General features: G+C 38.3%; 1 protein-coding gene across 2 annotated transcripts in view; it reads right to left on the bottom strand.

The window, feature by feature from the left end:
• Nucleotides 1-13,976, bottom strand: part of TENM2 (teneurin transmembrane protein 2) — a 2,177,747-nt gene that overhangs the window by 297,579 nt on the left and 1,866,192 nt on the right. For both annotated transcript variants that reach the window (XM_063447436.1, XM_063447438.1), the window contains one exon: nucleotides 5,154-5,267. In XM_063447436.1, coding sequence (XP_063303506.1) covers nucleotides 5,154-5,267 — 114 coding nt within the window. The remainder of the gene's footprint in view (nucleotides 1-5,153; nucleotides 5,268-13,976) is intronic.

The raw sequence follows: 13,976 nt of genomic DNA, 5'->3' as shown, positions 1-13,976 counted from the left end.
CTTTCTGTGGCTGTCTAATTACAGACTTCCCACTATAGGCTAAATGAGAAGTCTTTGCAAGGCAGGCAATTGTCTTTCTCTTGAGTTTAGCTCCACTTAGTTAAACAAACAAGGGAATAATAGAACCTTCTGTCTGATTGAAGACCAATGGAGTGTTATAATGTTAGTTTATAAAAGTGCCAATATCTATTCAAATCTGCAATTTTTGTAAAATGATAAAGAGAGGGCACACTCTTCACACATAGAGTTCTTCAGCATGCTAAAGTACCCTAGGGGCCCGGAGTGTCCCTTTAAATCTAGTTTTCAAAAATGATGTCTAACATATCTATGGACTATGTCCTGGTATAGTAACTCATTACCATAGTGTGCTGGGCTGTACACTGTGGGAGCCCAGAGTGGGAGGAACACTGCAATTCCTTTCTGTATTAATATCCATATATTAATGTCCATTTAAATGCTGGCCAGCTTTACAGGGGACTTACTTTCTTGTTTTGAAGACAACATAATGAAAATTAATAACAAAGCCCACTATCTATGATTAGTGGCTGTGAGCAATCAGCCCTACTTGTGTTCCTAGAAGCGGGCATCAGGGCATTGAATGGTTAATGTAATTAAAGAGTAAAGAATCTTTAACCTTGTCTAAGAAAGCAGCATAAAATTAATCAAACCCACTAAAGAGGGGAATATGAAATCGTAGGTGGACTCTGTTGTGTTATATCTGTTTGGAACTAATCAGCTTGAGAGGTCATTTCATATTTCATAATCATCTATAGCTGCTCATTTGGATGTTACCCTGGGGCAGTTTGTAAGTGGAAGTGGCATTTTCGTATATTGCAATATGCAATTAATTGCAATATGACCGTGCTGATCCTCTAAAAACCTTGTAATTAAAAACACATTTGATATTTACTTAGACAAATATATGTCATATGTATATATAGTCTACCATGCATACATCTGCCTGCCTGTTTTCTGTATGTATCTATATCTCCCTCCCCTCTGCTTTCTCTCTCTCTCTCTCTCTCTCTCTCTGTCTATCCATCTCTCTCTCTCTCTGTCTATCCATCTCTCTCTTTCTCTATCCATCCTCCTCTCTATCTCTCTCTTTCTCCCTCTCTCTCTCTCTCTCTCTCTCTCTCTCTCTCTCTATCTATCTATCCTTCTCTCTCTCTTTCTCCCTATCTCTCTCTCTCTCTCTCTATCTATCTATCTATCCTTCTCTCTATCTCTCTCTTTCTCCCCCTCTCTCTCTCTCTCTCTCTATCTATCCTTCTCTCACTCTCTTTATCCCCCCCTCTCTCTCTCTATTTATCTATCATTCTCTCTCTCTTTTTCTCCCTCTCTCTCTATCTATATATCCTTCTCTCTCTCTCTTTCTCCCTCTCTATCTATCTATCCTTCTCTCGCTCTCTCTTTCTTTCTCCCTCTCTCTCTCTATCTATCTATCCTTCTCTCTCTTTCTATCAATATTTATGGTTATTTGTGCTTTTGTGTATTTTCAGACAGATACATTCAAATCGAGTTCGCTTAATCAGATCTTTTTGTTCTTTGTGTTTTCTGCTCTTTCAGTATTGCAGTAATAGGATATTTTTGGCACTCACCAGCCTTCTTTTCAAGTTTCATCAGATCCCAAATGCAGAGGTTGATTTTTGTGACCTATAGCAGACCCATTCATGCACACATAATTAAGATGTATGACTCCATTATGTGTAGCCAAGAGGAACAATAAGGTAGACGCAGTTTAGGCCCAGTGACACTTTCCTTAGCATTACACTGGCTATTACGCCAGGAGCAAACATGTTATATATCACTTAACAAAAATGTACTTTAGTTAACTAGCTATATACAGTAGCCCTAGTATTGCTATGAGATATCTTGTTACTGTTCTCTGCCAAACACTGAAGTGAAGACATACTTTTTGCCCTTTGTTACACAGTAAGAATCATTTTCCACAACGGGTTTGAACAATAGTACACGAACAATAGGCAGTGGATCAATGATTTATTTCGGTCAACCACTTTTGAAATGTGTTAGGTCCTAAGTGCCTGCGTTATTTGGAACCTTCAAAAAATATAATAGATCTAATGACAGTTTGAGTTTAATTTTCAACGTAAAAAATGTGCTAGGGTATCGATCGCCTCCTTTACAGATTGGAAATGCTGTCAGGATTATTCATTTTATCAGAAATTATGGAGAATTTAAAATATTAAGACAAAAATAACACAATGCAAAAATGATCCTACCCATTGTTTTGGCAGTTTTGCAAAAATTACCTAAAATTACCAATTTCATTGACCGTTTTCCCAATAATAAATAAACCCCTGTCACTTAGTACTTGAATTGTATTTATAAAATGTTTCAGTGTGATTTCTTTTGGTTTTTCGGAGGTTAGAAGTGATCCGTAGACCACTGTTTTGTAATTCTTGGTACAAAAACTAAGGAGATATTAACTAAACTGTGGTATGGGGTCTTTTAAAATATATATATTTTTTTACGAAACCTTCTACATTTATTGCTAATCAACTAGCAAAGGAAACATGCGCTGTCACCTTAAAAGAAGACTGTGTTAATAAATGAATAAGATCATTTAAAATATCTCTTAATTTAAAATCTTGTCCTGATATATAATCTGGTATTGCAATCTAATTATTTAGTATTTATCTAGTAATTGCTAAATCAGATTACTTCTCTTGAAGATGTGATTTATCTTGATTAAAACACTACAAAAGTAAATGATTTAATAAAGCAACATGATGGGGGATGGGTGGTATTTAATTACCCAATTGCCAATATATCCTGATTGGCTCTTTGAAATGGCTGACAAACAATCAATAAGTATTGATTTTTACCAACTAGATGCGCAGTGATTTTGTTTAGGTAAATGTTGTCAAATAAATGATCTACAATTTTGTTAGATAAACATAAAACAAAACAAAAACAAATAAAGCCAGGTTCGTTTTTTAAATACTATTCACTAATTTCTTTACATCATTCATTATATTAAAAAAAGGGTCCAAATAAAATAGATTCTTGTAAACTACTGCGTCCAAAAGTATCATTTGGGACTTAAAGATAAGGAATTAAGGAATAGAATGATTAGCTGGAACAGCTCAGCCAATCACATTGAGGAATTTAAGACACCATCCATTTATTGATCATTTAACTGCTCTACCTAGCCACACAGTGATGTGGGCAGGAGTTAAAACAGTAACAGAGCCAAGTTTACATAAAAAAATAAGAATCATTTTATATATATATATATATATATATATATATATATATATATATATATATATATATATATATATATATAATGTTTGCATGTGTCTATATGAATGTTCATATTGATGCTTGTAATGTATTGTATTTGAATCTGTGAGTATAGTGTAGGGGTAGGCAATCTTCTGCACTCCAGATAATGTGGACTACATCTCTTCTGATGCTTTGCCAGGATATTAGCTATAAGAGCATCATGGGAGGTGAAGTCCTCAACATCTGGAGTGCCAAAGATTGCCTACCCCTGGTATAGTGAGTGCAAGCGGCTGTGTATATGCATGCAAGGTTAAAGACAATTTAGAGAAGTAATGTGAGAGTTAGATCACATAGGGTGTTAAAAGGATTAAAAGCTTGATTGGGGTTACAGTTGTTGGATAAGGTGTGTTTAGAATTTTCTTGGTTTAGGGTTAGAGCGGGGTTAAAATTAGCATTGGGGTACATGGGATGATATTTTATTTAGGATGAGTTACACCTAGGATTAAGGTAAGGAGTGTTTTTCAGGTTTAAACTTTGAGTACTCAGATTTGGAAATAAGGAAAGGGTTTCTTTATGTTTGGGGGGGAGGGGAGTGGGTAATTTAGGGTTTGATGGGTTATTTGCAAAGTACTCATCCTCCTATGTATTTGGCAGTCCTGTCACCATCCAACACTTGATTGTTGAGCTGGGGAAGCTGTTACACAGTATGCATCACTTAGTGCTGTCCTATGATATAACAGTGTTGTTATCCTATGTTATGATGTGGGCATTACTCAATGCTTTCCTATGTTATACTTTGTGCACCACTCAGCACTGTTCATGCTCCTCCTATGTGAGAAGCTATTAGTGGACAGATTGGAAATGATCCCACAAAATAAATTTGAGATGCTGGGACAGCACAATCTCTATAACTATTCTTGTAGCTCTGCCATCAAGCATAGAAGGTCTTTCTATCTGGACTACAGAGGCCACTGTCTAAGTCTCCTTGTACTTTTCTTCCCAGCAGCACACGTAAGCTCCAACAGGCACATTATAACTGTCATGTGCCGGTAGGCAGGTGTTTACTCTGACTAAAAGGAAAATCTGTCCCTGAACAGTAAGGCATTGGTAAAGTTGGAAAAGGATGAACAATCAGGATACACTGTGCTTTATAGGCTTACGACTAATCTGATTTATGGCCACTCCACAATGAGTATGGAAGGAGCCAGAGGTGTGAGGCATTGGTGTTGCTCCTGCTTGTTATAATAATTGTCCTTTAAACATAGCATAGGAGAATGATGAAGCTATTATCTAAACCACTTATTGATTTGGGAGTTCTAAGAGACCCCTGCTTATTATTCTTTGCGGCTGCTATCTTCTTCATGGGATTCCATAGCACACAAAACTGATTTATTTCTATTTAGTTGCTGTTTAGATGGGAGCACTTTTGGTGGCTATTCTTTCTATTAGCATTGCTAATTGTATAATGAAAAATGACTTTTTACCTCCCCATCATCTCCTATTGGTGAATAGTGTAAGTATGTACTAGTTTCAAGCAGCCAAAGTTAATTGGACTCATTTTTTTTTAAAGCTATATATATATCTAAAAGGGGTTAAATAAGCATATGAAACCAAATATTTCCTAATTTAAAACTGTAAAATGTAATATTAAAAGTAGTTAGGTAACAGGAAAATAATATGCAAAATATTTAAAATCAGGTTTGCCTTAATGCATTTTTGGTTGCCAATAAGCAAACAACAAAACGGTAGCCAGAAACTAGGTTGTGTGAAAGATATTACTACAACTTATTTGGCCATGCTACAAATAAGCTAATAATAACAAAATAAATGTAAAATATACATAGAGTATCTAGTTTTAACATGTGCTAATCACCAGCTAAAAGCACTGTTAAGAATCTCACCTTTGCCTCCAGATGGCATTGTTGCAACATCTTCACTGCCTGTCCTTATTCCGTTGTTAAAGGTATGTCCGTCTGCTGGCTGGAGCTGCCAGTTAAGTCCAAGCAGATGCATTGCTGCAGGAGAGACAAGGTGATGAGGAGTAAATATTAAATGCATATCTTAGAATGTCAGTGACAAGCAACTTCAATTTTTTCCGATCAGATCCTTTAAAATTCTGCCTTGGACGACAGCCTGGTTGACTCCAAGATGTAATGAAATTCAACATGCTTTAATCACCTTTGCTGACATTTCTTTTGCTTACAGACTGCATATGGGATGGGGATGGGGATGGGGATGGGGATGGGGGGGGGGGGCGGTGAGGAGGGGTGCGCTTTATAAAATGCATACCCTTTCATCAAATTCTAAAACAAAACAAATGAATCATAATTTGTTTACAGAATCACATATACAGAAAGCAGTGATACACTGTAGATTGCAGATACATTTATTAGTCAAAAACCTAAAGTCTGGAAATCGTATATTAAAAATTATTCATACATGAAAAAAATAGCATTCTCCCCTAGTCAGCAACACCTTAAATGAACCGCTGTGAACTAGAAAGAGAAGATAACAATATAGGTCTAAAATAACCTCTTCTGGCTTGTAAGAATAATAAAAAAAAAAAATCTGGAGCAATCCAAGCCAATGCTTTTAATAGGTTAGCAAACATTCTAAATGATTGTCAAAGAAGAAGATTTTAGCTGGGTTTCAATATTTTAAGTGATTGTTCCACATGAAAGGGTTAAGCGACAAGCCTCCTTTATCCATATGCTGGATCTTAAAAGGGCCTGCCTGATGGGGGCGTGGGGGTTATAATATATATTCTATATTGACTTCACTGAATTTAGAATTTTGGGTGATTGACGATTCATGCAGTTCTATAACTTATAAACAGCACATGGACATATCATGAAACAAATAAAAAAGGCAATAGACAAGCCATTTCATTTATTTTGTTATTCAGAGAACCACATTTAAAAAAATTATAAAAATAATAATAATAAAAAAAGATTACCCCCATATTAGTCTATGAGTGGTTGGTTGGGTCATATCTCCTAAACAGCAAACAGTCAGCAGCTGCTCACTGTAGTGAATTCTAATAACTGGGCAGTAATAACAAAATAGCACTAGCAAAGTATTGGGGAGAGGACCTCAACCATAGGCATTGGATGAGAAATTAAATAATCGGGCATAGACAGGTAACTGTCTATTCCTTGCCTCTACTGTCTATTCCGTGCCATATCTGGGACTTGCTAAAGTACACCTCCAGCCCTCATCCATGCATGGCAGGTAAGGGTTATTAATTTAGTAATGGTGGGGAAATCCCATTGACCGCCTAGAGAAATATAAAGAAGGGGGTGTGCATACCTTTTTGCATCCTAGACAGACTGGATGTCTGGGATCCCAGACAGACTAGGAAGTCCATCCTATTGTTTTGTTTAATAGAGCACCCAACCACTGCATATGGCTGGGGACAGCAGAGTAGACAGTGACCTGTCCACCCCTTATTATTTAATGTCTATCCCCCGCCAATGCCCACATGGGGCATTAGCTGCTCAGTCACTAAATTTAATTTGATTAGGGATGGCTAGCATACTAAAGCCCATTTAGCATTTTGGTGGTGAAATACAATAGTGTGTATTATGAGAATAATTTCATTTTATTGTAGTTTAAATATATATCTATACGATAGTGGTTCTTCGGTTTCCCTTTCTTTCTGTTCCCTTCTGCTGCGTATGTCACGAAAAACTGAATTTGGACCAAGACGTACCCTCCAAATCCCCAGTCCGGGACTATACACCACTAAAGCACACAAGTAGGATCTGAACTATAGCTCCACAAAGTGGCATCTAAGGTCCTACTCCCACCTCCTCCTCAACAAGATTGTTTTATTTTATTATAGATTTTGAGCACAGATAAAGGCTGATTAAACTATTGACTCAACCCATTTTAATTTTTCTTGAATCAAAGAATTGTCAGCGTGACAGCCACTAGATAACTTTTAACCATGCAATGTAAATATTGCCGTCCTGCAGAACAGCAATGTTTTATATTGCAAAATTAAAGGGGCACTGTCATGCCTAACTTACCTTTCCCCAATCACTTCCTTTACTCTCCTCGCTCAGGATCTGTTCTTCATTTCTTCCTGTCTGCTCTAGCTTTCTTTAAAACATAAGACAAAGTAGGGACTATTTTGTCTTATGTATTTTTCCTACACTTGACCCAGGGGAGGAGCAACATCCGCTTTGTTTCCTGTGGTCAAAGCAATTTTCCCACAGTTCTCATCTTCCTCCTGGTGCTTCATTCAGCTTTCGAACACCGGCGAAACTACTGAATTTCATCCTAACAGAATGAGAACAGATTAAGTCTGTAGATCCCCCCTATTGTATTTTAGGGTCCTCCCCCCTACTGTATCTATTGTATATCTATTGTGTGTGTCCCGCTCATGGTATGGCCGGGGGGGGGGGGAAGAGACAGCAGGTTACCCCCTATTGTAATTTAGGTTTCCCACCCACCACGGATGAAGAAAGGACACTAGGTCACCCATTTAGTTTTGTGGCCCCCAATCTTGGTACATGAGTGGGGGCTCAGTGGGGACACTTCACCCCCCCCCCCATTAAATATTTCTATAGGTGGGCACTTTATTTATAGTAGCCACTAATCTTTACTTAGTATTAGTAAATTTGGCTAAAAGGCCAATTTAGGTCTTTCAGCCTTTTAGTAGATAGCTCCCTAATACTGTGGGAATTAGGGAGCTATCTACTCTGGCACGAATAGATATGTGTTTAATTCATAGATCGTTGTTTCATTCATTCAAATGAAATTCAATCCGAACAAAAGTCCTGAACTGCGTCCTAACACGAATGGACAAACTGTTCTTATTCTGTTAGGACAAAATGCGGTAGTTTTGCCAGCGTTCGAACACCGAATTTAGCAGCAGGAGGAAGCTGAGAATTGTGGGAAAATTGCTTTGACCACAGGAAACGGAGCAGACTTTGCTCGTCCCCTGGATCATAGTTGGTCAAGCGTAAGAAAAATACATAAGACAAAATAGTCCCTACTTTGGCTCATATTTTAAAGAAAACTAGAGCAGACAGGAAGAAATGAAGAACAGATCCTGAGAGAGGGAGAGAGAGGGAGAGAAGAGGAAGCGATTGGGGGAAAGGTAAGTTCAGCATGACAGTGCTGCTTTAAAACAAGGGGAACATGGCACGGACCACTTGATGGCGATGACGTGGTCTAGGTGCCTATAATGTCCCTTTAAAAATGCATATATTCTCTTTTGAAATGATCTGATCTGTTCTCTCAAGGTCAAATACTGGGCCTAGCTGTGCACTTTATTAAGACTTTGGCTAGAGAAAGAGATATACTGGTTGAGCTCAGCTACACGTGTATCCTCAATGGAAACTTAGTAGCACTGGTATTCAGTACACGCCACATTTTAGTTGGCTAATTTAATTTAAATCTTTATTGCTCTTCGAAAAGGGGGTATTTAGAATACACAACGAAGAGGCCTAGAAATCATAGACCAGATCTAAAGGATTGTATTATACGATGCCTCCTAGTGGCCATCTTGGTTACCGTATTTTTCGCTCCATAAGACGCACCTCACCATAAGACGCACCTAGTTTTTAGAGGAAGAAACCCAGAAAAAAAATATTCTGAACAAACTGTCCCATAGTGTTTCTTACTATGGGACAGTTTGTACAGAATATTTTTTTTCTCCCCTGTCCCATAGTGTCCCCCCCTCCCATAGTCTTCTCCTCTCTCCCATAGTCTTCATCCACCCCCTCCCCATAGACTTCATCCACCTCCTCCCCATAGACTTCATACCCCCCTCCCCATAGATTTCATGCCCCCCCTCCCCATAGACTTCATCCCCCCCATCCCCATAGACTTCACCCCCCATAGACTTCATTCCCCCCCATAGACTTCATCCCCCCATAGACTTCATCCCCCCCCTCCCCATAGACTTCATCCCCCCCCTCCCCATAGACTTCATCCCCCCCTCCCCATAGACTTCATCCCCCCTCCCCATAGACTTCATCCCCCCCCCCATAGACTTCACCCCCCCTCCCCATAGACTTCATCCCCCCCCCCATATTCTTCTCTCCCATACTGTCCCCCTCCCCTTGTCCCATAATTACTTACCTGTCTTGTAGCGCTGGCCGGCAGCACAGGGCGCACCGCGGTAGTGGAACTTGAATTTCATGTTCCGGTTTCCGGCAGGACTGAAAGGAAGTGCGCACTCAGCTTGTGCACACTTCCTTTCAGTCCCGCCGGAAACCGGAACATGAAATTCAAGTTCCACTACCGCGGTGCGCCCTGTGCTGCCGGCCAATGCTGCAAGACAGGTAAGTAAAGCTTCATATTCGCTCCATAAGACGCACAGACATTTCCCCTCACTTTTGAGGGGAAAAAAAGTGCGTCTTATGGAGCGAAAAATACGGTAAATAAAAATTAAGAAAAAGCAATTGCCTCACTGGCTTTAAATTAGATGAACCAAGGCAGTATATAAAGTGTGCCCTCTTTGAGAGCACAGAATTCTAAGAATCAATGTTTTATTTATTGCAAGAAAAGATCATTCCTGTAGTGAGCATAGAATGCATACAAATCTAACACAAGCAAAAACGGACTGTATTTTTACCATAAGATGCAAACGCAGTCTTTACCTCCGTGGTTTTAAGGATTGCTGTTGATTTTGTGCTTAAAAAAGGTTAGATAATAAGACAGAGATGGAAGAACTGTGTATACGTCATTTTGCAATTACACCTATTACATAAATCTAGTACACAGTGACTTAAAAAATGTCTGACACTGCTCTCGGTTTAACAACGTGGTATCAGGACAAACAAATAATCTGAATAATTGTCTTTTTAGATAGTAGTTTCGATTCAGTATATGGTTAGGCTTTCAGGCCCAGAGCATAACACCTAATTTTCTCTCGCAGGCTTTGCTACAAATGTAGGTCAAATCATACAAGTGTAGACAAGCAAGAAGGGTTGGTGATCTGGTATAATTTAGCAAATATCTGGAAATTAAAACTAATGGTGAGTCCTTCGTGGGAATTGCTGCTGCTAATTTATTAATTAGTAGGGAAATTTAGCAAAGGAATCATTATTAAAATTTAATTTACAGAGGTTATTAAAATTAAATTATATTGAACTATGATACACCTCGTCCACGGATATTTATGGCACAGAAGCATTTTTTGTACAATATATAACCTGCATTAACACAGAAGTTCAATAGGGGATCAAGATCACACTCCTTCTTGCAAGTTTATATTTAATGGTCCTTTTAAAGATGCTCATAGATAGATGCTCGATAAAGTCAATAGCTGAGCTGCTTCTGGAATTATAGCATATTCTGGTATAGCCCAGAATCTATCTATGAGGATTCCATAAAGGTGAATTAAGCATGTTTGTTCTAATTTTTGTCATTAGACCAGTGGTTCCCAAACCAGTCATCATGGCCCACCAGCAATCCAGGATTTATATATTTCTCTGTTTTATTCCAATGGAGATACTGACAAAACCTGGACTGTTGGTGGGTCTTGAGGATTGGTTTGGGAAACACTGCATTGGACAATCCTAATATAATGAATATGTAAAGAGTCCTATCTGTTTTTAGTCCACCCTTGTAAAAAGACTGGTTCCAGGTCACTGCTTTATTGGACCAGTTACCATAAAGATTAGGTAAACAATGTCATATATTATTAAAGGCAAGTAGACAATCTGTTAGTATCTATCAACTACCTTCACGAGGTAGCTTGCCTTGCTGAAAAGCTGGAACGTATAGAAGAAGGACTGAAATGGATTCTCAAGAGATTGAACTGTCATATGCTAAATGTATACTAAAAAAAAAAAATAAAAGGATCTTAACAATGCAAATCTTTCATTCTAAGTTCATAGACCAAAGGGTATATATTCTTGTCCTGCAGTTAGGCTATGACTCACAACAGAAGATGTGTCGTGACTAGAAGTGTAAATGATTTTCTTATGGATATTAGTTTTTATTATAATATATTATTATCAACTAAGGTGTATTTGTAAAAAGATAAGTCCTGCACTCACTCCCATCACTACTGGGCGGCAGCAATGACTACTGTACACATCAGCCCCAATATATAGTAAAAAACAAAGAAAAACAAGTTACTTGCACTCTCTCCTTAATCCCTACGTAGTTTTAAACAAATGGAGGTCTTTAGTTACCTCCAACGGCCATGAGAGGGTAAGCCCACCTGCTAACGTCAAGGCAGACACCCCCTAGGTGGGTCCTAACTCTAACCATACACATTGCTTCCTTGAGCCTATGGCAAAGACATCTCTAATGAGACAAAAGGGGGTATTTTTTTATACACACCCCTATACATTTATTAACCCTAAATAGGGAACACATGGGATGGGCGGCAGCATTGTAACAAAGCTGTGTAATACAAAAAGTGGATACAAATGCAAAAAGATAATAGGGATTAAGGAGAGAGCGCAGGTGACTTGTTTTTCTCTGGTTTTTACTATAAGGTGTATTTGTAACAAGGGCTTTTTTTTCCATGCATTGATTTATACCATGAATTTAGAATTAAATGCAAAGGGTTGATTACCATTGTTAGGAGTGGAAAGCTCTGTATAGGCAATATAGACCATGGCTGTACATCACATTTCTGCTGATGTATTCATGAAACGGTACAAGTGACACATGCTGAGTAATATATTCCTTATAGAAGAGCTCCTCCAGGTGGGACCTGGCCAAGCCTAACTGAAGTGTTTCCTGTTCTAGACTGAAAATATCTTATCATTGTCATTTCCATTAGCAGAACGCACCGGGGATAAGGAATATGGTCACTCAATGCAAACGAAGGTGGTGATATCTTCATCATATCAATTTTGTATTTAGAAATATTTATATATTTCAGCTCCACCAGAGCCAGTTTTATCCATAGATAACACATTGCAGTCTTCTGTCCCTTGTCTACCACTACATAATAACTACTCATTTATTCAAAGAACACTCCAAGATGCATAATTGCTTCCATCTGCTGTAGTTGCTATGGTACCAGGAGTGACATTGCATCTTCCCAGAGTAATTTGGCAAAAAAAAATTGAACATTTTGACAACTTATCTGGGGCACCGAGGTGCTGTCTTCTCTGAACTAAGCAGGTCTGATACACAATAATACATATAGGCTAAGAGAGCACAGCTGATGCTCGCAGCCAATGAGAATGACCCTAAACACATTGCTTAGCAAGTACTAGCAGGACCCAGGTAAATTATAGGACTGATCTAAAGCAGTTTGACATTTTATTCTGAGAGTGTGCCTGAAGATGCATAGCACAATAACCACTATAGTGAACTGTAGTGTGCATAGTGATTGTAGTGTTTATTTAAAGGCAATATGTGCTTGTCCTTGCTGCTGCTAAAACCCTCGCCTTTAAATCATTCTTCATAAACAACTACTATTCTGCATGTCCTGCAATGGTAATAGCCAAGCTTTACTCAACCCGCTGATCTAGCCTTATCATGTTCCTCCATTTTTAATTAGAAGCAGTTTAAAAATGTGCAGCTTCTATGACAGGCTGCCCAAAGAACCACTATTTTTGACAATAAGCATCTTTGCTGCAGGACTTTTCTATTTCTCCCTAGTTAAAGCATTCCACATAGAGGTGTGAATTCAGATAGCTTCCCAAATGCTATTGATGATGACCTGTATTTCCCAGCATGAATAAGGTTAAACATTTTGGAAAATTTTAGAAAACCTCATTTAAACTGTATAATATTCCACAATCTCGATTTTATAGGAATGAAATACATACAGTTGTGATCTATCAAAATCACAGTTACTTGCTGTGCTGTCTAAAGCCAAGTCAGAGAGAGAAAATCCTAGCACAAACATTGTCTGCAGTTAGCAAATTAATTGGGGTAATTTGCATGTGCAGCTCTGTGCAGCTAATATGCCATGATTGTGTAGACTTGGGTTCTAGGACAAGCAAATGCATACCTGTGATGATGATTACGATAAAATAATGTCTTCTTAAATTAACCCGTTCCTATCTTTACAGAGTTTTTTTTTTTATATATTTTAATTTGCTCCTAGTTCAGGGATCTGGCAGAGAAAGACTTAAAGGGTCACTCCAGATATCTAAACAACTTTAGCTTCCTGAAAAGCTTTATCTGTGAAGAGTTTGTCCTCTTTTTTATTTTGTAAAAAGTGCAGATTTCAATAGAAATTTACACTTTTATAAATTAACCTGGTTACACCCCCTTGGCTTACAAACAGATAACATGTCCTGCTACATCCTGGTTTTGTTAGTTCAATGCAGCTGACCTTAAGAGGCAGCAATTGCCCAAGCACCTGACTTACAAACACTTCTCGTTGAGCTGCATTGGGAAGTCTGTGATTCGGTCAGCCACTGAAAGTCTGGGCAGGGTTAGAAGGGAGGAGCTTGACAGCAGCAGACAATAGGAATGCAGATTTTTAAAGCTAATTTTAGATATATCCCAAATAAAAAAAATAATAATAATTAAATGCATGCAAGCTTTTTATTTGAGGTATGTCTACTAAACAGTGAACATTATTTATTTTGTATTTGGGCAGGGGAGTGTCTCCTTTAAATATAGGCATTTTTGGGGGGTTATAGAGCTGTTGGAGGGGATATAAGTAGGGTGTCAGTCATTTTTCATTTTTCATTTCCATCAGACAGGCAACTGCTTCTGAAAACAGCCGCCTATTACAGAAACAAAGATCAATAGTATACTTCCCCTATTAGGCTGCTTGGTATTAT

Source organism: Pelobates fuscus, chromosome 3 (genome assembly GCF_036172605.1).
Source record: "Pelobates fuscus isolate aPelFus1 chromosome 3, aPelFus1.pri, whole genome shotgun sequence".
NCBI lineage: Eukaryota > Metazoa > Chordata > Amphibia > Anura > Pelobatidae > Pelobates > Pelobates fuscus.
This window is presented reverse-complemented; position numbering and strand designations above follow the sequence as displayed.